Source organism: Mobula birostris, chromosome 12 (genome assembly GCF_030028105.1).
Source record: "Mobula birostris isolate sMobBir1 chromosome 12, sMobBir1.hap1, whole genome shotgun sequence".
Lineage (NCBI taxonomy): Eukaryota > Metazoa > Chordata > Chondrichthyes > Myliobatiformes > Myliobatidae > Mobula > Mobula birostris.
Window position 1 is genome coordinate 12,870,610 of NC_092381.1, and position 26,130 is coordinate 12,896,739.

A 26,130-nucleotide genomic window follows, 5' to 3' on the forward strand; every position below is an offset into this window, starting at 1 on the left:
CCGTAGCCTCACAGACACAAGGCTTTGGCCATCGGCCTCAACTTCCGGGCTTTGATCTTCACTGCCAGCCCCAGGATACACCAGTGATGGTGGATGAAGACCCCAAACTCCAGATCGCCGAAGACCGAGACCCCAAACTCTGCGCTTTAAACTTTGATCTCGTCAACTCGCATACCTAGGGATCACTGGTCCTTATGTCTTCTGCCAGGACAGACTTCCGATCATGGAAACTGCTGACAACTCATTGAGCTGCAGGTCCACAATTCCTGGTCCTCATTGGTCCACTAGCCCGACATCTGCCCATGGACGTCCTTCATCCCACATCCAAGTCTCTGGCCTTCAAACACAGAATGCAGAGCAGAAACCTAGACTCTGGCCTGGACCTCTAAATCCCCCACATCCCTGTGCCTAAATCCTAACCCAACCTGTAACTCACCATTCTGGCCCTAAAAAACATCCATACAAACCTGAAAAATCAACTACAGTCATTCTAAGCCATGACTTTGGTGAGACCACAGCTCAGCACCATCTGGACTGAAATTTAACCTGTATTGTTATAGGCCCCTTAACTTAAACGGAGACTATTAACCATTGCTGCCCTTGGGCAAAAAGCATAGTCTGTCCGCTCTATAAATTCCTCATCATATTATACACCTCCATCCTTGTTTTAAATTCATGTACAAGAGGAAACATGTTTTCTACATCCATCTTGTCAAGAGCACTCAGGATCCTGCGTGGCACTAAGGTTTCTCAAAAGTCTGAGGAAATTCAGTATATATCCAGTGATGCCCACCAATTTACAGGGATGCATCACAGAAACCTTTTGGTCTGTGAGCTTTGATGAAAGGTTTCATCCCAAAACATTGACTATTGATTCCCCCTCCATAGATGCTGCCTGGCCTGCTGAGTTCCTCCAGCATTTCGTGTGTGTTGCCCTAAGCATTTGATCCAGATGCACACACAACGTGTCTGCTGAGACCACAAGGGAATTCACAGAGTTTTGAATGCAGCCCCTGTTCATCACAAGAAACAAACTCCCCTCCATTGACACTGCCTACATATTCCACTGTATCTGGAGAGCACCCAACGATCAAGCACCTCACTCACCCAGTCATTCTCTCTTCTCCATCAAGCAGAAAAACAAAAGCTTGAGAATATGTTGCACCAAGCTCAAGGACATCTATTATCCGTCTGTTACCAGACTTTTGAAAGGAACTTTTGATCTCTCAGTCTACCTAGTTATTTTCCTTTTACCTGTCTACCTACACTGCATTTTCTCTAAAACTGTAACACATAGACCTCGATACTATTTATGAGCTGATGCAGACAAAGTTTCAGATCACAGCGCACAATGTTCACCACACAGCCAACCAGCAATAAAATTTCCTCCCCAGATCACAATTGAGTTTCTGAAATTACGTTCAATCAGTTGATTGAACATTTATAAAAGCCGAGCATTCAGAGGACATATCCTAATCAAAAGTACACTGACAATCTCTCCTCGCGTGGTGATGGAAATGTTTGCAAGTAAATTGCCAAGGTTGGAGAAAAACTCAACCCAACTGCTATATTCTTCATTTTGTTTCTGTGTTTTCTTTTGTGTTTACAATGTGAACTACCTGTCTGGGTGCCACGCAAAACAAAGATTTTCACTGTATCTCAGTACATGTGACAAATAATAAACCAATTATCAGTTCAGCGAATTGAAGATAGGTTAAGATAAGACTCGTTTGTCAAATCTACATCCAAATATCAAAATGTACAGCGAAGAATGTCATTTGTGTCAAGTCAAATCAGCAAGGATTGTGCTAGGCAGTCTGCAGGTGTTGTCGCATTGCTGGTGCCAACATAGCATGCCCACAATTCACCCATACATCTTTGGAATCTAGAAGGAGACCAGAATACCCAGAGGAAACACACATGGAGAACATGCAAACTCCTTAAATGCAGTGGCAGGAGTTGAATCCTGATCAGTGATCCCTGGTGCTCTAAAGCAAGTCTAGCCAGTCTAGTCTTTCCTCATAAATACTCATTCCATGTTCCAGTCAAATTACCAGGTCTCCATTCCACCCCTTCAGCTGTCTGAACCCAAACTCTGAAACCTGGACTAAATCATAAAGTTCAAAATAAATTTATCATTGAAGTACGTATATGTCATCATATACTACCTTGAGATTTGATTTTTTTTTTGCCAGCATTTTCAGGAAAATAAAAGATATAAAAGAGAATTTATTAAAACTGTAAATAACAAAGACTAACAGACAACCATTGTGCAAATAATAAAAATATAAATAAATAAATACAGTAAACAATAGTTGCAGAGTCCATGAAAGTGAACCCATAGGTTCAGTGTTGAGATGAGTGAAGTTATCCACACTGGTTCATGGGTCTGATGGTTAAAGGGTAATAACCATTCCTGAACCTGGTGTTGTGGGACATGGGGCTTCTGTACCCCCTGCCTGATGGTATTAGCAAGAATTGAGAAGGGCCTGAGTGGTGGTGGTCCTTGATGATGGATGCTGCTTTCTTGTGGCAGTGTTTCTTGGAGATGTGCTCAGTTCTGGAGAGGGCTTACTCTGTGATGGACTGGTCTGTACCCATCACTCTATAGGGTTTTCCATTCCTAGATATCTATGTCCTGTGTCAATAGACCTGATTTTCCTAAACCCCTTGCTTTCACCAAACTCTGCACTTGTGTAGTTCCCACCAAATTTTGACTGATAATGTTTACTGCAAAGCACCTCAGGACATTTTAGTTTATAAAATGATTTTAACAGGAGTATTTCCAAGAGAGGTTCCAAGGGGAATAAAATGTTATTTATACACAGTCAAATGGAAATGCTTTTCTGTAGGTGGGGGCTTGGATACATTAAGGAGCAAATATTTGGCTCATGATTTGAATCAATTAATGAAATGGATCATGTAATCGCCAAGCACTGCAAACTAGCTCTAAGCAAAGAGCTAATAACTGAAATCAGATGCCAAAGCAAACAATCAGAGGAAACAGAGAATAAGTCAAGCAACACCCTGAACCTAGAAATACGAGAGAGTCTGCAGATGATGGGAAATCCAGAACAGCACACACAAAATGCTGGAGGAACCCAGCAGGTCAGGCAGCATCTATGGAGTTAAACAGTTAACATGTTGGGATGAGCCCCTACTTCAGAGCTGGAAAGAAGAAAGGGAAAAGAAGCAAATTCCCTTTTTCTTCAGCCTTTTACCTCCTCCACTTGTCCTGTTCTAGCTTTTTATTTTATTTCCCCCTCCCCTTCCCACCCACGCACTTTCGTCCATAACCTGGTCTCATTTATCATCTTCTAATCTCTCACTACTTCCCCTCCCCGATTTCTTACTCTGACTTCCCTCCCCCACCCCCCCTCTCCAGTCCCGATAAAGGGACTTGGCCTCTGAACCCTCTCCAAAGCTAATGTTCCTTTCTTAAATGACGTTATCCAGATGAAGAGTCTTGACCCAAAAGCCAATTGTCCGTCTCCTTCCACAGATGCTGAAGACAGAGATTAGTGTAATGTCACATATGCACTGAAACCTCGAAAACAGTCAGTGAAAAGCTTCATTTGTGCTGGGGTCAGTCCACATGTTCCCGGTGCTAACATAGCATGCCCACGACTTACTTACCCTAACTTGTATGTCTTTGGAATGTGGGAGGAAACCAGAGAATTTGGAGGAAACCATGTTGTCATGGGGAGAATGTACAAAGTCCTTATGGACAGCAGTGGAAATCAAACCCCAATCGGTGATTGATGTTAAAGGATTTTGCTAACTGCTACACCACCATGCCACCCAAAGCTGACATGCTCCCTGATGCTGATGCATTTTAACCCACTGCGCTCCTCCAGCATTATCTATGTTGCTCTAGATGCCACAGTCTCCTGTGTGAGTGGACTGGTTGAAATTAAACTTTCACTTTGCCTACCTTGGCAACATTTTCTCCTCTACAGCAGACACCTACTCAGAGATGAACCTCTGCCTGAGTAGTGCTAGTGGAGCCTATTCAAGGTTAAGGAAAAGAGTTTTTGAAGGCCAGAAGACCATATGGGGCTTTTTGACCCACTGAGTTTGCTCTGCCATTCTACTAGCTTAACTTCATACTTAATCTTTTCTCTCTCAATCCCATTCTTTTGCTTCTCACCATGATCTTCTGCACCCTCACTAATCAAGAATCAGTCGACCTCCTCTTTAAATATACCCAATCACTTGGCCTCCACAGCTGCCCGCAGCTATGAATTCCACAGACTCACCACTGAGACTGTGACCTACAGGTTTAAAAAAAAACTTCCAGTTTACAGTGCAGGTGGCATTGCTACATTACTGAACTTACCCTGAAGTTTGCAAAGGAGAAGATAAAATAGTTATAGTCATAGTCATACTTTATTGATCCTGGGAGAAATTGGTTTTCGCTACAGTTGCACCATAAATAATTCAATAGTAATAAAACCATAAATAATTAAATAGTAATATGTAAATTATGCCAGAAAATAAGTCCAGGACCAGCCTATTGGCTCAGGGTGTCTGACCCTCCAAGGGAGGAGTTGTAAAGTTTGATGGCTACAGGCAGGAATGACTTCCTATGACGCTCTGTGTTGCATCTCGGTGGAATGAGTCTCTGGTTGAATGTACTCCTGTGCCCAACCAGTACATTATGTAGTGGATGGGAGACATTGTCCAAGATGGCGTGTAACTTGGACAGCATCCTCTTTTCAGACACCACCGTCAGAGAGTCCAGTTCCATCCCCACAACATCACTGGCCTTACGAATGAGTTTGTTGATTCTGTTGGTGTCTGCTACCCTCGGCCTGCTGCCCCAGCACACAACAGCAAACATGATCGCACTGGCCACCACAGACGCGTAGAACATCCTCAGCATCATCCGGCAGATGTTAAAAGACCTCGGTCTCCTCAGGAAATAGAGACGGCTCTGACCCTTCTTGTAGACAGCCTCAGTGTTCTTTGACCAGTCCAGTTTATTGTCAAATCAGATGTATTAATTTTACAGTGGAGTAAACTGAATTACAGAGGCATGAGAGAGGAGCTGGCCAAAGGTGATTGGAAGGGGTCCCTAACAGGGATATCAGTAGACTAACATTGGCTGGAGTTTCTGAAGGCAATTCGAAGGCGCAGGATAGAAACATCCCAAAGATGAATAACTATTCTAAAGGGAAGATAAAGCAATTGTTGGTGACAAGGGAAAGGGAAGTCAAAGAAAGCATAAAAGCAAAACAGAGGGTATATAATTCATCAAAAATTAGTGGAAAGTTAGAGGATTGGGAAGCTCTGAAAACACACCCGAAGGCATCTGAAAAAAAGCATAAGGAGAGAAAAGATTAAATATGAAGTTAAGCTAGCCAAAAATATCAAAGAGAATAACAGAAGTCTTTTCAGAGAAATAAAGATTAAAAGAGAAGCAACAGTGGATGTTGGATTTCTAGAAAATGATTCCGGAGAGGTAGTAATGAGGATCATAAAACGCCGGACAAACTTAATAAGTATTTTATGTCAGTCTTCACTGTGGAAGACACCAGCAGAATATCCGAAATCCAAAAAAGGCAGAGGTGAATGTAATTGCTATTACTAAGGAGAAGATGCTTGAGAAGCTGAAAGGTTTGGAGGTAGATAACTAAATGAACTACACCCCAGGATTCTGAAAGCGGTAGCTGAAGAGATTGTGGAGACATTAGTAATGATCGTTCAAGAATCAATAGATTCTGTAATAGCTCCAGAGAACTAGAAAATTGAAAAAGACCCTCAACTCTTTAAGAAGAGAGGGAGGCAGAAGAAAGGAAATCATAGACCAGTTAACCTGACTTCAGTGGTTGGGAAAATGTTGGAGACTTTTATTAAGGATGAGATTTAATTTTTAATTTCAGCCAGTCCACTCACATAGGAGATGGTGGCATCTAGAGCTACATATATAAATGTTAGAAATTTGGGCACATTGCAGCGGTCTGCAGAGGAAAACAAAGATGTGGGAGATGCGCTGGAGAACATGAATATGGGAAATGTGAAGCGGGAACTAGGCTGAAATGCTGCAATTGTGGCAAGGAACACAGCACAGCTTGTCGAGGGTACATTTATAGCAAGAAGGTGGTTGAGATACAGTATGTAAAAGTAACTCAAGGAATCAATTATGCAGAGGCTGTGAAAGAATTTGATGAAAAAAGGCTGTCAAGCAAACAAATACAGGGAATAATAAACTGGTGAATTGTGAGGGCTGTAATATGAAAAATAAGGATACACTGTTAATGAGTAGAAAGGATTTTGTGCTTCTTATGGTGGATGCAATTCTTCAGCGCAAACAAGCAAAGGAACTGAGAAAATTAAAATTATCATCAAGTCTGCAGAAAAGTATCTTGGTATTAAAGGAATTAGGTGGGAAGAAGTCAAAGAAACGCTGAATGGAGGCTCCAACAGTTCAGGCGGGGGAGATGGAATGTTAATGGCAGTATACTTATCGCAAATGGTCAAGAATTTAAGAAATGTTTCAGAACTTAAGGAAAATCCTCAGATTTTATGGTTGAAGCCCAGGGTAAATGTGCAGAACTCCAACAACAAATAGAAGTACCCGACAAGAACAACGGTGAGTTGGAAAGAGATTGGAAAATGGAGAAAGTTATTACAAGGATACAAAAGGAAAAGGAATTTGTTGCAAAGTGAATTATCTACATTCAGATTATAAAATGAAAACATGGAAGCAAATGAAGAAGAACTCCGAGGTCTCAGTAAACAACTGCAGGCTACGATCCAAGAAAAAGAAAACCTGAAAAAGCAGGTAGACTTGGAAAAACAGCAATTTAAAAGTATAACGTGCGATAATTACTATTCTTTAACAAGATGATTTTAGTCTTACAAGTGATGTAGATGAAATCAATGTAATTGAGGTAATGCAACTACACAAAAACGTGACAAAATTAGGGAAGAATAGCAGTTTGCGGCGTTATCTAATGAGCACATTAAGCATTCACTAGGAATTGCAACTACAGAGTGATGCTAATAGAGAACTGCAGGCTGAACTAGATTGTCTAAAATAGAGAAATCCAGGACATATTTGGTCGGAAACACAAGAAGTCTAGCAGCTGGCGGTAATGCACTGAAAACTGGTTGCCAACCGCCATAAAACAAAAAAGAAGAAGAAGAAGAGATTTATGGGTACTTGGAAGCACATGATAAAGTAGGCCAAAGCCAGCATAATTTCCTTAAGAGGAAATCTTGCCTGACAAATCTCTTGGAATTCTTTGAGGAAATAACGGGCAGGATAGACAAAGTGGACGCTGTTTACTTGAATTTTCAGAAGGCCTTTGAAAGGTGACAAAATAAGAGCTCATGATATTACACGAAAGATACTAACATGGAAAGAAGATTTTCTGAGTAGCAAGAGACAGAGTCAGAATAACGGTTGTCCATTCTGGTTGGCTGCCAGTGACAATAGTGTTGGTACTGGGATGGGTTCTTTTCACATTATATATCAACGAATTAGAGAATTGATGGCTTTGTGGCCATGCTTGCAGATGATACAAAGACAGGGAGTCTGAAGAAGGACCTGGATAGATTGGGAGAATGGGCAAAGAAGTGGCAGAGATAGAGTATAGTGAAGTGTACGGTCAAGCACTTCGGTAGAAGGAATAAAGGCATAGATTAGTTTCTAAACAGGGAGATAATTCAAAAGTCAGAAGTGCAAAGGGACTTGGGAGTAATCATACATGATTCTCCAAAGATTAAATTGCAGGTTGACTTGGTGGTATGGAAGACAAATACAATGTTTGCATTCACTTTGAGAGGACTAGAATATAAGAGCAAAGATTTGATGCTGAGGCTATATAAGGCATTGGTCAGACTGCATTTGGAGTATTTTGAGCAGTTTTGGGCCTCTTATCAAAGAAAAGATATGCTGGCATTGAAGACTGTCCAGAGGAAGTTCACGAGAATGAATCTGGGCGTGAAAGGGTTAACATTTGAGTAGCATTTGATGGCTCTGGGCCTGTACTCACTGGACGTTAGAAGAATGAGGGGTATCTCATTGAAACCTATTGAATATTGAAAAACCTAGACAAAGTGGATGTGGAGAGGATGTTTCCTTTAGTAGGTAAGTCTAGGACCAGAGGACACAGCCTCAGAATAAAGAGATGTCCATTTAGAACAGAGATGAAAAGGAATTTATTTAGCCAGAGGGTTAGGAATTGTGGAATTCATTGCCACGGGTGACTATGGAGGCCTTGAGAGGAACGGAGTCGTCGACACTAAGGTTTTCTTTTCTTCCATTTTTACGTTGTTAAAATTGCCCAAGTCCTTCTAGTTTAGTTGATTAATTCTGTTTAGATTAGTTTTTTTTGGGGGGGGGGGTTTCTTTTTTCATGATTTTTCTCTAGTAATTTTTCTTTTTGTCCTGTATTATTCATTGGTATTCTACATGATTGGGAGTTTTGTCAATTAATACTATTTGGTTTCATAATTACTCATCTTAAGTATAACAATGTATTCCCAACTATTTTGTATTATTGCTATGTTATGTTTATATTTTATGAAACTAATAGAAAGATTGAAAAAGAAAGAAAAGACTATGGAGGCCAAGTCATTGGGTGTCTTTAAAGCAGACGTCGATAGGTTCTTGGTTAGTCAGGGTGTCAAATGTTACAGGGAGAAGGCAGGACAGTGCAGTTGAGTGGGACAATAAGTCAGTTATGAAGGAATGATGGAACAAAATTGATGGGCTGAGTGGCCTTATTCTGCTCCTATGCCTTATGGTTTTATGGTCTTATGAGTGGAGTTAAATCATGAACCACGTACAATAGGCACCTGAAAGCCCAGGAACAATGCCACCAAAGTTCCTTACAAAAGGTTTTGAGAATTGGCTGGAAGCTCAGATGCACTAAAAGTGTACTGGAGGAGAACAGCATGATAAAGCAACACCAACTCCGATGATAGATTATGTTATCTGGATGTTTCTCCAAACAAATCCTTTACTCCCAATTGAAGGAAGGTCAATGAACCCCTGGCTGGCAAAAGAAATGCTTCAAAGGTAGCTTCAAAATCAGCCTGAAGAAATTCAACATTACATCTAAAACCTGGAAAGACATGGCATTGAATAGAATCACCTGCAGGAAATCTGTTCAAGAAGGAGCTAGGCTACATGATCGTGACCTCCACTGTGCCACAGGGAAGAAGCAACACCTGTGACTGGAGAGACCGAACAACCAAAAGACCCAGCCGCCAATGACAACCACCACTTACTTTTGCCCACACTGCAGCAGAATATGTGGATCCCGCGTCAGCCTCTACAGCCACCCGAGGACCCAACAAAAGCCGACCTTTTAGGAGAACATCATACTTGACTCAGATTTGATACCATTAGATTATAAGCTTAGAGATGACACGGCATAAATGGAAGCTCCAGCAGTAGGAATTTTAGGATGAGAAGCCATGTGTTAAAGGTGAAAGGTGAAATGTTTAAGGGGAACATGAGTGGGAACTTCTTCAGAGGGTCATGAGATTGTGGAATGAGCTGCCAGTGGATTTCAGCACTAAGAGAAATATGGATAACTACATGGATGGGAGGGGTAGGGAGGGTGATAGTCTGGGTGCAGGTCAACGGGACTAGGCAGAATAATAGTTTAGCATGGTCTCGATGGGCCAAAGGACCTTTTTCTGTGTTGTAGTATTCTATGACTCTGTGATGAGGGAGAGACATTATTCCACAGACCACCTTGAGAAGTTAAAAGCTGAACTGTCAGGAAATGCAGAAACATGCACTACTTCCATCAGCTTCTGCTAGAGTTGGCTAAAAAATATACTTTTCTTTAAATTCAGCATTGTTTCGTTCATGCAGCCTGTGAATATTTACCGGTGCTGTTATATTTTTGCTGATGGGTGTACGATATATGTTTATATTTAGAAGAGTCTGAGCAGGCAGAGTTACTGATTCATGACTTATTAATAACGTTTCCCTGCTTCCACAGCTCTCAAAATGTACACTTTTGATCTAAATCAAGATGAGCAACCTCCAACTCAAGCAAATTTGGAAGATAGTCATATAAGTATTTCTGGACAAAAGGACGACGGGGCCAGCTCAAATGGTAAGCAAACTGCAGGCGGTGGATTGAGTATGATTCCGTGTCTTGTTTGTCAGTAATACTCACGGAAGATGTTTCTGTGTATCTTTAGGGACTGTGGCGGTCATTTTCCTGCAGTTTAATAGTATTGGGTTGCTGCTGGAAGCCGCTAATAGCTCCCAGGAGTGGGAAGTCAATGGGACGGTACCGCAGAAGGAATATACCTTGAACTCACCCATCATTGCAGCAGCTGTCAAAGCCAATCCTCCAGCACTGTACCTTATGGACCATATAACATTTACACTGAGGCATATGAAGGTCAGTATCTGGGGACAAAGAGAACTGCTCTATCCTGAGTTGAAAGGTTGCAAGTGGGGATTTACTAAGACAGATCTGGAAAGACCATAGGGCCATAAAACATAGGACCATTGTAACCCTCGGGTTCGGCCAGCTGCATTAATCTCGGGAGAGACAGGCTCCAGCCCTGCCAAACTTGAGAAATGTGGTTTGGGTGGATGCTGCACGATGTGTCCCCTGTTACAAATCAGCACCACGAAATAACAAACAGTACACAATATGCAATTAAACGATTGAGCTTTATAATTCTTAATTTGACTATGAGGTTAGTAAGGAAAACAAAAAAGAAAATGGGCCCATTTTGATGAAACAGTCCAATGCGCATGTTGGAGCTCACAGTTTTCACATCCGTTCATCCTCCATCAATTTTCCCCGGCCATCAACTCCCGACCCCATTAGAAGATGGCTCAGTCCTGCAGTCTACAACTTCCCCTTTCTGGCATCTTCTCTTTCTGTCATCTCCTGAACCAAAAGCCCGTGAATCGCTTCTCTCCAACACTCAAGAAAGAAACAACACACCTCTCATTGGACGGCACACATTCCAAGGCCCCCATTATCTCTAGTCATAACCCAGACACTGCTGCTACAGAGAAACCATTACCTGGACTATTGTGTGCAGTTTTGGTCCCCTAATCTGAGGAAAGACATCCTTGCCATAGAGGGAGTACAAAGAAGGTTCACCAGATTGATTCCTGGGATGGCAGGACTTTCATATGATGAAAGACTGGATCGACTAGGCTTATACTTGTTGGAATTTAGAAGATTGAGGGGGGATCTGATTGAAACGTATAAAATCCTAAAGGGATTGGACAGGCTAGATGCAGGAAGATTGTTCCCGATGTTGGGGAAGTCCAGAACGAGGGGTCACAGTTTGAGGACAAAGGGGAAGCCTTTTAGGATCGAGATTAGGAAAAACTTCTTCACACAGAGAGTGGTGAATCTGTGGAATTCTCTGCCACAGGAAACAGTTGAGGCAAGTTCATTGGCTATATTTAAGAGGGAGTTAGATATGGCCCTTGTGGTTAAAGGGATCAGGGGTATGGGGGGAAGGCTGGTGCAGGGTTCTGAGTTGGATGATCAGCCATGATCATACTGAATGGCAGTGCAGGCTAAAAGGGCTGAATGGCCTACTCCTGCACCTATTTTCTATGTTTCTATGTTTCTATCAGGAGTGAAACCTTACAGAGAAACCATTACATTAGCAGTGAAACTTTACAGAGCATTACACCATAATACAATAAGATATAAGACCATCAAACATCGGAGCAGAATTATGTCATTCAGCCCATCGAGGCTGCTCCACCATTGCATCATGGTTCATTTATTATCCCTCTCAACCCCATTCTTCTTCCTTCTCCCTGGAACCTTTTGAACCTATCAACCTCCATTTTATATATACCCAATGACTTGGCCTCCACAGCCATCTGCGGCAATGAATTCCACAGAATCACCACCCTTGAGTAAAATAAATTCCTCCTCATCTCTGTTTTAAATGGGCGTCCATCTATTATGAGTCTGGGCCCTCTGGTCCAAGATTCTCCCACCGTAGGAAATATCCACTCCATGTCCACTGTGTCTAAGCCTCTCAATATTCAATAGATTTCAATGAGATCCCCTCTCATTTTTCCAGTGAGCACAGGCCCAGAGCCATCAAACACTCTTCATACTCCCCAGAGTTGCAAGGTTGGAAATGAGGCTTTACTAAGAGCGATCTAGCAAGACCATGAAACATTGGAGTAGAATTAGATTATTTGGCCCATCGAGTCTGCTCCACCATTCGATCGTGGCTGGTTTACACTGAGTGGCCACTATATTAGATACCTCCTGTAGCTAATAAACTGGCAACTAAGTGTATGATTATGGTCTTCCGCTGCTGTAGCCCATCCACTTCAAGGCTCGACATTCAGAGACGCTCTTCTGCACACCACTGTTGTAATGTGGGTCTATTTGAATTCCTGACGCCTTCACATCAGCTTGAGCCAGTCTGCCTAATCTCCTCTGATCTCACTCATTAACAAGGCGTTTTTGCCCGCAGAACCGCTGTTCGTAGGATGTCTTTTTGTCTTTCACACCATTCTCCATAAAGTCTAGAGATTGTTGTGTGTGAAAATCTCTGATCAGCAGTTTCTGAGATACTCAAACCACCCTGTCTGGCACCAACAATAACTCCACGGTCAAAGTCATGTAGGTCACATTTCTTCCCCATTCTGATGTTTGGAACAAAAATCACTTCCCATGTCTGTGTGCTTTTATGCATTGAATTGCTGCCGCATGATTGGCTGATTTGCATTAACGAGAAGGTGTAGAAGTGTATCTAATAAAGTGGCCACTGAATGTACATGGCAAATAAAGCCAATCTTTGATCCAGGGTGGACCAGACAGGTTTAGTCATTCTGAGAAAGAAAGGAGGTGAACCAGCCCATTCTGATCACCACAAGAACATATTTACATCCCACCTCTATCCCAGTTTCACCACCCTCCTTAATCATTACATTCTATTTTACATGAGTTATTGAACACAAAGTAAATGAATAATTTAACTAATAAATATTTGATAGACAAGGAAACCGACTTGATAAATGTGCTTGCATTGGTTTGATTATGGAATTTTTAATCACTGAAAGTAATTTATTTGTTAAGTGACAGACAGGAATCAAGGCTTTTAATCAGGTGGTAATTTTCATGTCAGTGATTAATAGATTTGACCATCTTGTACTGCTGGAGCTGTGGTAGGGGAGGGGAGATCAGGCCTGCTTCATAGAGTTGCCATCGGCGATGCCCACTCTGGAATTACCTTCCAGGTTGCAGAGACCCAGATGAATTGACCCTCCCCAGCTGAGAGATGCCTGCAAGGTGGACTGGCTTCTGAGCAGATGCATCTTGAGCCTCTGCAACACCCTGTTGGCCAGTCACACCTTGCCATCTGTCAAGACGATTTTTTCCAACGTCTCTTATAGAAACCTGTACAAACTCCTCAAATATATCTAATAATTAAAATAAAATTGAACTTAACAAATTAAATTAAAGCAAATAATTAAAAGCATTAAAAATAAAATACTTGTGCTCACTGACTCCCTCAGAGGTGGCCAACACCTTAGGATGAGTGGGCAATGTAGACAGAAAGAATTCACACTGAGTCTAAGTCCAACCCTTTCTCTTTATTATAAATTGATTTCAACAGGTTTGGGAATTGCTTTGTTGAGCACCTTTGCTCTGTCTGCCCCAAAATGCAGGATCTTCCAATGGCTAGCCATTTCAATTTGACCTCCCATTCCCATTCTGACATGCCGGTCCATGGCCTTCTCCACTGCCACGATGAGGCCGCACTCAGTTTGAAGGAGCAATATTCATACTATCAGGCTGGAGGAAGCTGATGGCATGAACATTGATTTCTCCGCAGAGACAATTTGCAAGGATTCTGCCAGGATACGCGGGCCTGAGTTATAGGGAGAGTTTATGCAGGTTAAGACTTTATTACCTGGAACATAGGAGACTGAGGGGTGATTTTATAGAGATATATGAGCGGCACAGATAGGATGAACGTGCACAGTCTTTCTCGCAGGAAAGAGAAACTAAAACTGAGAAAGCAGAAGTTTAAGGTGAGAGGAAAAAGATTTAAAAGGGACTGGAGGGGCAACTTCTTTGCTCAGAGGGTAGTGCATGTGTGGACTAAACCATCAGGGCAAGTGGTTGAGGCAAGTACAATAACAATATTTAAAAAACGTTTGGCTAAGTAAGTGGGAATGAAGGGTTTGGAGCAGGAGCTCCCAACGTTTATTATGCTGTTGATCCCTACCATTAACCAAGGTGTCTGTCGCCCACAGTTGGGATCCTCTGGTTTCTATGGGGAAAATGGGACGAGCTTGGTAGTACCAGGCGGTGACTAGTGGGGTACCGCAAGGCTCAGTGCTGGGACCCCAGTTGTTTACAATATATATTAATGACTTGGATGAGGGAATTAAATGCAGCATCTCCAAGTTTGCGGATGACACGAAGCTGGGCGGCAGTGTTAGCTGTGAGGAGGATGCTAAGAGGATGCAGGGTGACTTGGATAGGTTGGGTGAGTGGGCAACTTCGTGGCAGATGCAATTTAATGTGGATAAATGTGAAGTTATCCACTTTGGTGGCAAAAATAGGAAAACAGATTATTATCTGAATGGTGGCCGATTAGGAAAGGGGGAGGTGCAACGAGACCTGGGTGTCATTATACACCAGTCATTGAAAGTGGGCATGCAGGTACAGCAGGCGGTGAAAAAGGCGAATGGTATGCTGGCATTTATAGCGAGAGGATTCGAGTACAGGAGCAGGGAGGTACTACTGCAGTTGTACAAGGCCTTGGTGAGACCACACCTGGAGTATTGTGTGCAGTTTTGGTCCCCTAATCTGAGGAAAGACATCCTTGCCATAGAGAGAGTACAAAGAAGGTTCACTAGATTGATTCCTGGGATGGCAGGACTTTCATATGAAGAAAGACTGGATGAACTGGGCTTGTACTCGTTGGAATTTAGAAGATTGAGGGGGGATCTGATTGAAACGTATAAGATCCTAAAGGGATTGGACAGGCTAGATGCAGGAAGATTGTTCCCGATGTTGGGGAAGTCCAGAATGAGGGGCCACAGTTTGAGGATAGAGGGGAAGCCTTTTAGGACCGAGATTAGGAAAAACTTCTTCACACAGAGAGTGGTGAATCTGTGGAATTCTCTGCCACAGGAAACAGTTGAGGCCAGTTCATTGGCTATATTTAAGAGGGAGTTAGATATGGCCATTGTGGCTACGGGGGTCAGGGGGTATGGAGGGAAGGCTGGGACGGGGTTCTGAGTTGGATGATCAGCCATGATCATAATAAATGGCGGTGCAGGCTCGAAGGGCCGAATGGCCTACTCCTGCACCTATTTTCTATGTTTCTATGTTTCTATATAGGGTGGAAGAGCCTGCTTGTGTGCTGCATTAGTCTATGACTTTATTACATAGGATTCAGATTACAGCAATATAGTGTCTTGTTCACAGAAGATGGGACACTTACCAGCATTCTTACAATGAGTTAAGCACTTGGTGCCTTTTCATTCTGTCTCAACCTTAGCCTGTGAAGGGGCACGAATCTGTCTGTGTGTTCTGGAACTACTCCACTTCCAGCATGGAGGGGGAGTGGGACACCAGAGGGTGCAAGAGTCTCCATTTCAATGCCACGCATACCACCTGCCGATGTAATCACCTGACCAGCTTTGCAGTGCTGATGTCATCTTCACCCATCGTGGTAAGTAGAGGCCTACGTTGGTCTTAGAAGCCCTATGAGTATTAATGATTAAAGCACACATGTTGTTGTTCCAGGGGAAGAAATCGCTGAGTTACTTACCTATTCCTCAGTTCTCTCCCCACATTGTTGTAAATTAGTCCTTCTCACATATGCATGCAAACACTGGACCTCCCAGGACTGCCAGGGAGTGTAGTGGTTAGCGCAATCATCATACAGTGCCAGCGAACACCAATCAGAGTTCGATTCTTGCCGCTTTTTCTAAGGAATGTGTATATTCCCCTCATGATTGAATGGGTTTCCTTCAGGGGCTCCAGTTTCCTCCCACAGTCCAAAGACGCACAGCTCGGGTTGGCAAGCTGCGGGCGAGCTATGTTGATGCCAGAAGCATGGTGATGCTTGTGGTTCACCTCCACCACAATCCTTGCTGATTTGATTAGACGTAAATAATGCATTTCACTGCATTTCAATGTACATGTGACAAATAAAACTAATCTTTAATCTTTAATAAATTCTTTAATTCATCTCCAGACCTTATGTATTTATGACCAACAATCACGAACCCACGTAGAATCAGAATCAGGTTTACTATCACTGGAATATGCCATGAAATTTGTTACTTTGCAGTAGCAGTACAGCGGAAAGACATAAAAATTGATCATTTTCAAAAATAAATTGTGCAATAAAAAAGAAGTGTTCAGAGACCGTTCAGAAATATGATGATTATGGGATAAATTGCTAAATTGTTTCATTATTGTTACAGGTACCTAGGTTAAGTGAAAAACGTTGTTTTGCATGCCACCATCACAGTAGTGCATTCAGTTGGTATATGGGAAAAATAATAACAGTAAAGCTGCGCTTTATCAAGCACCTTTCTGTATATATCTCTGATTGATAGATAGATATACTTTATTAATCCCGAGGGAAATTGGGTTTCGTTACAGCCGCACCAACCAAGAATAGAGCATAAATATAGCAATACAAAAACCACAAACAAACAAACAACAATATGCAAACTATGCCAGATGGAAAATAAGTCCAGGACCAGTCTATTAGCTCAGGGTGTCTGACCCTCCACGGGAGGAGCTGCAAAGTTCGATGGCCACAGGCAGGAACGACCTCCCGTGACACCCAGTGTTGTATCTCAGTGGAATATGGCCGGAGTCCAACAGCAAAAAGTTCAATATCCGGTCTACAAACATGTTCCTCGATTGTAATATGACCCGGATTTCACCATCTGTTGTTAACCAGAACAGTAAGCACCCAACTCCTTTACGCTTACCGCTCTCAGTACACTTCCGGTCAGCCCGAACAGTCTGGAAGCCATCCATGGAAAAGTTTTGATCGGGTATATCCTCGTGCAGCCCCGTTCCAGTGAAACACATAACACTGCACTCCCGAAATGTTCTCTGACGCCTGGCTAGCACCGTGAACTCGTCCATTTTATTACCCACCGAACTCCTCTTCTCCGTAAGTCTCTGTTGTCTCGACCCGGTCCTCTTTCCTGATAGAGGGTAAGCCGCTGCTGGTGATGCGTTGGGCAGCTTTAGCCACCCATTGTAGAGTTCTCCTCTCCACTGCAGTTATTGTTAATAACACTTCCATCTCACAGTTCCTTTTGTACTGAAAAGCATGTTTTGTTTCATAAACTTACTATTAAACAATACGTGATAAAATACCATACCAAACATATCATTATATTCACTTACAAAATGTCAACACGACACCCACAGACATTCTACCAGGGAAGTATTTGTAAGGCTGTGACACTGACATGGGCCTCCTCCATCCCACTGAAACTCCCTGCCCAAACCACTCTGCTTTCACTTTATTCTCTGTGAAGAGACTTCTTAAACCCTAACCCACTGCCGATGCTTTGGTCAATTCATATTATTTTTGAATTGGTGTCACATTCTAGTAGTGATTGGTTCTGCGAAGGCATCTCTTGGCAAATTCTGCTTCGTTGGAGGCCTCGTACAAGCGTGAGTTGTTGCTGTTTGTCTCATCTGCATTTTACGCACAGAAGCCGAACCTTAAGGCTCTTGACACTTACTCCCTTGCAGGATGTTCTACATAATAATATCCTCACTCGGATCACCCAGCTGGGAATTATCGTGTCCTTGATCTGCCTGTCAATGTGCATCTTTACCTTCTGTTTCTTCAGTGAGATTCAGAGCACCAGAACAACAATTCACAAGAATCTCTGCCTCAGTCTCTTTATCGCAGAACTTTTGTTCCTCACTGGGATTAACATGAACAGCAATAAGGTAAGCAACGAGCATTAACATTAACTCCACAGCCCCCCTAAACCTTCTCCCAAGAGGTAGCCCAAACCATTAAGCACACTATTAGAGGTAGAATACATTAAGACTTCATTCCCAAGAGAGTAGAAGAGCGAGGGGAGATTTGATAGATGTATTCAGAGGGATCAGGGAATACAAATACATAATTTCTTGAAAGAAAATTTTTGGCACATTGGTTTTCATAAATCAAAGTATTGAGTACAGAAGTTGGGATGTTATTTTGAAGTTGTATAAGATGATAGCGTGGCCTAATTTGGAGTACTGTGTGCCGTTCTGGTCACCTACCTACAGGAAAGGTATCAATAAGTTTGAAAGAATGTGGAGAAAGTTTACAAGGATGTTGCCAGGATTTGAGTACCTCAGTTATGGGGAGGAGGTTATGACTTTATTCCCTGGAGCTGAGGAGAATGAGGGCAGACTGAAGTGCAAAATTTTTGAGGGGAATATCTAGTGTAAAGGCAAGCAGGCTTTATCTACTGAGGTTGGGTGAGATAAGAACTAGAGGTCATGGGGTAAGGATGAAAGCTGAAATGTTTCGGAAGAACTTGAGGAGTATCTTCTTCACTCAGGGTGTGGTGAGAGTAGGGAGCAAACTGCTAGTGGAAGAGGTGGATGGGGGTTCAATTTCAAAATACAAACGTATAAGAGAAGTTTGGATATATGCATGAATGGGAGGTGTGTAGAGGGCAATGGTCCACATACTAGGCAGAATAATAGTTCAGTATGGATTTGCTGTACCAAAAGGCTTGCTTCTGTGCTGTAGTGATCTATGACTCTATAATTATTATCAAGATGCAATATCCAGTCTCTGCTCTGCGAGGTGTTGTAGATTTCCAGTATCTCTTGGATTTTTTTTTTGGTTTTGAGAAGTTTGGTGTTCTTTATCGAGATGCAATGTTTAATCTCTGCACCATCACACCACCCTCCCCACCCCCTCAGCTACTCTGTTCCATCGTAGCCGGACTGCTTCACTACTTTTTCCTGGCTGCCTTTGCCTGGATGTGTGTCGAGGGTATTCATCTCTACCTCATTGTGGTTGGGGTCATCTACAACAAAGGTTTCCTGCACAGAAATTTCTACATCTTCGGCTACGGCAGCCCTTCTGTTGTGGTGGGGATTTCAGCACTGTTGGGCTACAAGTACTACGGCACTGATAAGATGTAAGTGTGAGCTGCCTCTAGCACTGTGACCTTGGTAAAAAAAAATACTGCGTGGTAGCACTGTTTCTGTTCATATTTTTGCTAAAATACAGATTTTTGTTGACTAGATGCAGAAAAAATTTACAAGGATGTTGCCAGGACTGTGATATGGGATGAAACTAGGATCTTAATCCTTGGAGCATAGGAGACTGAGAGGTGATCTTCTCGAGATCTTGAGGGACATAGAAAGGGTGAATGCACAAAGTCTTTTTTCCCAGGGTTGGGGAATTAAGAACTAGAGGGCACAGATTTAATGTGAGAGGGAAGTTTATTAACAGGAACTTCTGTTATGGAGCAATACAGCATAAATACAGGCCTCTCAGCCTAATGAGTTGTCCACCCATCTAGTCCTAATTTTATGCCTTCAGCCCATATCCTTCTGAGCCTGTCCGTCCACCTACCTATCTAAGATCTCTTAATTAAATGATGTTACTCTACCACTTGAGGATCTTCGTTTGAACATAAGGACTGGTAAGTATGTGGATTGAGCTCCAAGGGAAGACATTGAGGCACGTACAATAACAACTTTTAAAAGCCAGTTAGACTGGTACACAGAATAGAAATGTTCAGCAGCTGGCAAATGAGACCAGCTTGGATGGGGGAACTTGGTCAGCACGGACACGCTGGGTGGAAGGGCCTGGTTCTGTTCTGTATAACTATTAGAGGAGGTGACTCAAAGGAGATATATTTTCAGAAGGGTCTTCATAGAGAAAAGAAAGATTGGAGAGGTCTCGGGATGGTAAACCAGAGTTTGGAACCCAGGCAATCATTGGTGGAAAAGAGGAAGTTAAGGATGAACTCTTGGAGTTCTAGATCTGGAGGAGATAGCAGGGATAATGCAACTAATAAGGGATGAAATAAATGGATATAAATTTTAAAATCAATAGTATGGTGGGGTAGGATCCTAATGTACATTGTAAGTCACTTAAAATCTGTTAGGGTGCCAATGTAGGTCATTTAAGATCTGCTAGGATGCTATTGTAAGTCATTTAAGATTTGCTACTTATCTTACTCACCTGCATGGATAGAAAGGGACTCCAGGATAATCTCACGAAGGAGACAGCTCTTGTTTTCAACCATAGGGAAAATAGCAGGAGACACAAACAAAGCAATAGGTTTTCTAGCTCTTTTCGGTGATGTTTGCCCAACTGAATTTCAACTCCAAAAGGCAATGTGGATGAGGAGTAGCAGATCAATGCTGAGAAACCCATTTATTTTATGGAAGGACTGAGCAGAACCAAGGATAGTCAGAGACAGAAGGGCTAAATCTCTCGGGATCATTTGCAAAGAGTTAGTTAAAAAGTGGGAACCCCTTTTGGAACTTCTTCACTCAGAGGGTGGTATGAGAGTGGAACGAGCTGCTGGCAGAAATGGCGAATGCGGGCTTGATTGCAACATTTAAGTACATAGACAAGAGGGGCATGGAAGACTATGGTCCAGGCGTGTGTCAATGGGGCTAGGCAGAATAGCAGTTTGGCATGGACTAGATGGGCTGAAGGGCCTGTTTCTGGGCTATAGTGCTCATTGCTTTATGGTCTACAAGGTTAGAAGGTTACAAATTCTACATGATTGAACTAAGATGCGTCAAATGGTCTTCCATGTGTGACTGGACATGTGCATATGTAGATTATAGCACTGGGCTTGATTTAAATAATCACCTTAAGCACTTGCTTTCTGAAATCATGTGTGAAGACATGTGAAGAAGATAGAGGATTGCTCCCATCTTTACCATTATAGATGGGTGTCTGATCAGTCCATGCCCGGGAATCGCACAACATTAGTAAAAGCTGAAGGTAGTTCTCCTTAGAGATATGATATAGGTTGAATCAGAACATAAGAAGTGCAGAGAGAGAAATTAGAACATAGAATAGAGAACAGTACAGCACAGTACAGGCCATTTGGCCTACGTTGTTGTGCCAATCTTTTAACCTACTCGGAGTTCAATTTAACCCTTATAGCCCCATAGCCCTTCATTTTTCTGCCATCAAGAGAAAATATTCCCATTACCACTTGGTTCAAAGATCAGGAGAAGTAGGTCAAAGTTATGAGCTAAAGACTTAGGGGAAGATGCTGAGAAGATAATACTCAAACTCATGGAGATGGTGGTCTGCTAGGGTACTGGAGATACTCAGAACTGTTGAAAGGGAAGGACAACCACGTGAGGGAAAATAACTCACAAGGCAATGGCAGAAGAGTAGTAGCAAGCATCAGACTGGATTAATCAATAAAAAGTTGGCACAGTTTCAGTGGGCTGAATGATGTCATTCGATAATTCTGTCAACACGATTAAGTTAAAGCAGCACGTGATGTGAAAATTAGCTGAATGATCTCCATTGCTTTCAGGAGAGCCAGTGAGGGTGGGTGGTGGGAGTGGGCTGGTGGGTGGTGGGTGATGAGGGGTTCAGGAGAAAGTTACACATGAAGAAGGAAATACTTAGAGTTATTTTCTCACAAGCCACTTTATCTCAATCTTTCTTTCCTACAGCTGCTGGCTCAGTACAGAAAGCAACTTTATATGGAGCTTCATTGGTCCGGCCTGTTTAATCATTTTAGTAAGTTTGAACTTTTCAAAACATACTGAAGTTTTATAAAATCTGAATCAGAATCTAATCCCTTAGGACAGTTGCAGGAGACAAAAGATTTAGAGGGGCATAGGTACGGAGAGAGACCGTGCCAGGATGTGGTGTCTTGTTGCAAACTGCTCTCTAAGATACGAGTGGTGCATCTATGGAATTCATTGCTACAGATGGCTGTGGAAGCCAAGTCATTGGTATATCTAAAGTGGAAGATAATAGGTTCTTAATTAGTAAAGGTGTTAAAGGATATGGGGAGAAGGCAGGAGAATGGGGTTGAGAGGGATAATAAATCAGCCATGATTGAGTGGTGAAGCAGACTCAATGGGCCAAATGGCTTGATTTTCACTCCTACTCGTATTACCATTCTACTCTTTTTCATTTGGGTGTTGGGATGGAGATACGTCTCTACCAAAGGAAGTGTAAGGTGCTCCTTCCCTCCACTAGCCTGGGAAAGGTGTAGCAAAAGCTTAGCTCCTCGATCAGGGTCACGTGAATCCATGGGAGAAGGTGATGGATGGTCGTATGAGCAACTGGTACATATCACAAGTCCTGGTTATGTGATCACTGATGCCAGGCAGACAATCTCTGAGAGTATTGATAATGGCTGGGGTCACCCATCTTGTAAAGACACTGCTCAGAAGAAGACCACTTCTGTGGAAAAAAGTTGCCAAGAACAAGCACAGTCATGAGACAATGATCATCTATGTCATATGACATGGCATGTAATGACGATAATGACTCTTTTGCATGTAAATTTAAGTGACTCTAATAAATGCATTCAGCATTTGATAAACATAAGAAAGTCTGCAGATGTTGGAAATCCAAATCAGCATACACAAAATGCTGGAGGAACTCAGCAGGTCAGGCAGCTTCTTTGGGAAAGAATAAACAGTTGACATTTTGGGCCGAGAACTTTCTTCAGGATTGAGAAGGAAGGGGAGTGATGCCAGAATAAAAAGATGGGGTGGAGTGGAAGGAGGCTAGCTGGAAGGTGATAGGTGAAGTCATGTGGCTGAGAAAGTCAAGGGCTGGAGAGGAGGGAATCTAAAGGGAGAAGAGAGTGAACCATGGGAGAAAGGGAAGGAGGAGGGGACTTAGGGGGAAGTAACAGGCCGGTGAGAAATGATCTTTACAGTTGGTATACAAGACAGAGTTTTACCCTGTACTTCGGTACATGTGACGACAATAAACCAATTTACTGGTGTTGCTAGGTATAGATGAGCTGAGCCAAAGGGGCTGTTTCCATCTTGTATTACTCACTGACCCCACTACTGGTAATATAAGTCTACAAATCCTGACCTCAAGTTGTTTTATAGAGTCTGTTATAATGAAGGAGGTTAGGCAGCGTGCATGCACAGGCAATGTTCAAAGTAAATTTATTATTAAAATACATACTGCATCTGTCACTATATAACCCTGAGATTCATTTGCTTGGGGGCATACTCAATGAATCCATAATAGAATTATAACCATAATAGAATCAATGAAAGGCCGCACCAGCTGGGCATTCAACCAGTGAGCAAAAGACAACAAAATGCACAACTACGAAGTAATAAACATCAAGAGCATGAGATGAAGAGTCTTTGAAAGTGAGTCCATAAGTTATGGGATCCTTTCAATGATAGGGCAAGTGAAGTTGAGTAGTTATCTCCTTTAGTTCAAGAGCCTGATGGCTGGAGGGTAGTAACTGTTCCTGAACCTGGTGGTATGAATCCTGAGTCTCCTGCACCTTCTTCCTGATGGCAGTGGTGAGAAGAGAACTTGTCCTGGGCGATGGGGATCCCTCATGATGGATGCTGCTTTCCTGCGACGTTATTTCATGTACATGTGGTCAATGGAGGGGGCAGGGGTTTATCCATGATGGACTGATCCATATCCACTACCTTTTGTAGGATTTTCTGTTCAAGGGCATTGGTGTTTCCATACCAGGCTGTGATGCAATGAGTCAATATGCTCTCCACTACACATCTACAGAAGTTTGTCAAAGTTTTAGATATCATGCTGAGTCTTTGCGAGCTCCTAAGGGAATAGAGGCACTGCCATGCTTTCTTCATAATTGCACTTAGGTACTGGGCTCAGAACAGGTCCTCTGAAATAATAACACCGAGGAATTTAAAGTTACTGACCCTCTCCACCTCTGATCATCCAATGAGAACTGGCTCATGAACCTCTAGTTTCCTTCTCCATAAGTCAATAGGGTTTGATATGTGTCATCACCAAACTCTCAAAACACTTAATCAGAGTGGATGTGAGTGCTACTGGACGGTAGTCATTGAGTCAGGTTAGACATTCTTCTTAGGCACCTGTATGTTTGAAGCCTGCTTGAAGCAGGTGAGTACCTCAGACTGCTGAAGCGAGAGGTTAAGGATCTCAAAGAATACTCCAGTCAGCATGATCAGCATAGGCCTTTAGTCCTCGTCCAGGTACCCTATCTAGGCTGGATGCTTTCGTCAGTTCGCACTGCTGAAGGCTGCCATAAGCCTCAGTAACTGAAGTCACAGGATCACCGGGGACTGTAGGAGTTAGTAATGGTTTCTCCATGTTTGACGATCAAAGCGAACAGTGAGCAGATTGATTTCCTCTGGAGGTGAAGCTCTGTTGTCACCAATGTCACTTGATCTGAATTTACAAGAGATAATGGAATTCAAGGCCTGCCATGGCTGTTGAGCATCCTTCATGATTCAAGTTTCGTCTGAAGTTGCCACTTTGCTCATGAGATAGTTTTCCAGATATCGTACCTGGACCTCTTGTAACTTTCCTGGTTGCCAGACTTGACTGTCTCTGACCTGGATAATTCAGAACATTCAGTGTCCTGATGAAAAGTCTCAGCCCAAAACGTTGACTGTTTTCCCCCTGCACAGATGCTGTCTGACCCGCTGAATTCCTCCAGAATTTAGTGTGTGTTATTCACATAATCTAGATTGGTTGTTAGGTAAATATCAGCCAAGGCACGAGGGAAAACTTCCCTTTCTTAAAGATTAGATAAAGATTAGCTTTGTTTCTAACATGTACGTCGAAATATTGAAACATACAGTGAAATGCATCATTTGTGTCAAATGAAGTCAGCCAGGATGGTGTCGGGAGCAGCCCACAAGTGTTATAACCATATAACAATTACAGCACGGAAACAGGCCATCTCTGCCCTTCTAGTCCATGCTGAACGCTAACCCTATCCTATTTCCACTGACCTGCACTCAGCCCATAACCCTCCATTCCTTTCCTGTCCATATATCAATCCAATTTAACTTTAAATGACAACATCGAACCTACCTCAACCACTTCTGCTGGAAGCTCGTTCCACACAGCTACCACTCTCTGAGTAAACATAGAAACATAGAAAATAGGTGCAGGAGTAGGCCATTCGGCCCTTCGAGCCTGCACCGCCATTCAGTATGATCATGGCTGATCATCCAACTCAGAACCCTGTACCAGCCTTCCCTCCATACCTCCGATCCCTTTAGCCACAAGGGCCGTATCTAACTCCCTCTTAAATATAGCCAATGAACTGGCCTCAACTGTTTCCTGTGGCAGAGAATTCCACAGATTCACCACTCAGAAGTTCCCCCTCATGTTACCCCTAAACTTTTGTCCTCTAATTCTCAACCCATGCTCTCTTGTTTGAATCTCCCCCACTCTCAATGGAAAAAGTCTAACCACGTCAACTCTATCAATCCCCCTCATAATTTTAAACACCTCTATCAAGTCTCCCCTCAACATTCTACACACCAAAGAGTAAAGACCTAACTTGTTCAACCTTTCTCTGTAACTTAGGGGATGAAACCCAGGCAACATTTTAGTAAACCTCCTCTGTACTCTCTCAATTTTATTGACATCCTTCCTATAATTTGGTGACCAGAACTGTACACAATACTCCAAATTTGGCCTTACCAATGCCTTGTACAAATTCAACATTACATCCCAAAGTGTTGCTGTGCTTTCAGCACCAACGTAGTGTTCCCACAACTCCCTAACTATAAATGTACATCTTTGGAATGTGGGAGGAAACTGGAGCACCTGGAGGAAATGCACGTAGTAACAGGGAGAACGTGCAAACCGGGACTGCTGGTACTGTAATAATGTTACGCTAACTGCTGCCGCTCATATTTCTTCCTTGAAATACAAATAAATGAATCAGGGGATGCTGGAATAGGTCTCTTGGATTCAAAATGATAAAAAATAGCATCATGATGCTTTTTATTTCCAAACTGTGAGGTTGAAAGAGTCACAGTCTTATCCTAAACATGGAACCTCCCTGATGGACACACACAAAATGCTGGAGGAGCTCAACAGGTCAGGCAGCATCTATGGAGAGGAGGAAACAGTCAATGTTTCGGGCCAAGACCCTTCATCAGGATTGGAAAGGAAGAATCCAGAATAAGAAGG

At 42.6% G+C, this 26,130-nt stretch overlaps 1 protein-coding gene across 4 annotated transcripts in view; it reads left to right on the forward strand.

Annotated features, from left to right (window-relative positions):
• Window positions 1-26,130, forward strand: part of adgrl4 (adhesion G protein-coupled receptor L4) — a 172,462-nt gene that overhangs the window by 84,442 nt on the left and 61,890 nt on the right. For 3 of the 4 annotated variants that reach the window (XM_072273311.1, XM_072273313.1, XM_072273312.1), the window contains 6 exons: window positions 9,969-10,085; window positions 10,174-10,379; window positions 15,499-15,672; window positions 17,733-17,936; window positions 18,912-19,132; window positions 21,657-21,723. In XM_072273311.1, coding sequence (XP_072129412.1) covers window positions 9,969-10,085; window positions 10,174-10,379; window positions 15,499-15,672; window positions 17,733-17,936; window positions 18,912-19,132; window positions 21,657-21,723 — 989 coding nt within the window. The remainder of the gene's footprint in view (window positions 1-9,968; window positions 10,086-10,173; window positions 10,380-15,498; window positions 15,673-17,732; window positions 17,937-18,911; window positions 19,133-21,656; window positions 21,724-26,130) is intronic. The other variant, XM_072273314.1, reaches the window with a different exon arrangement.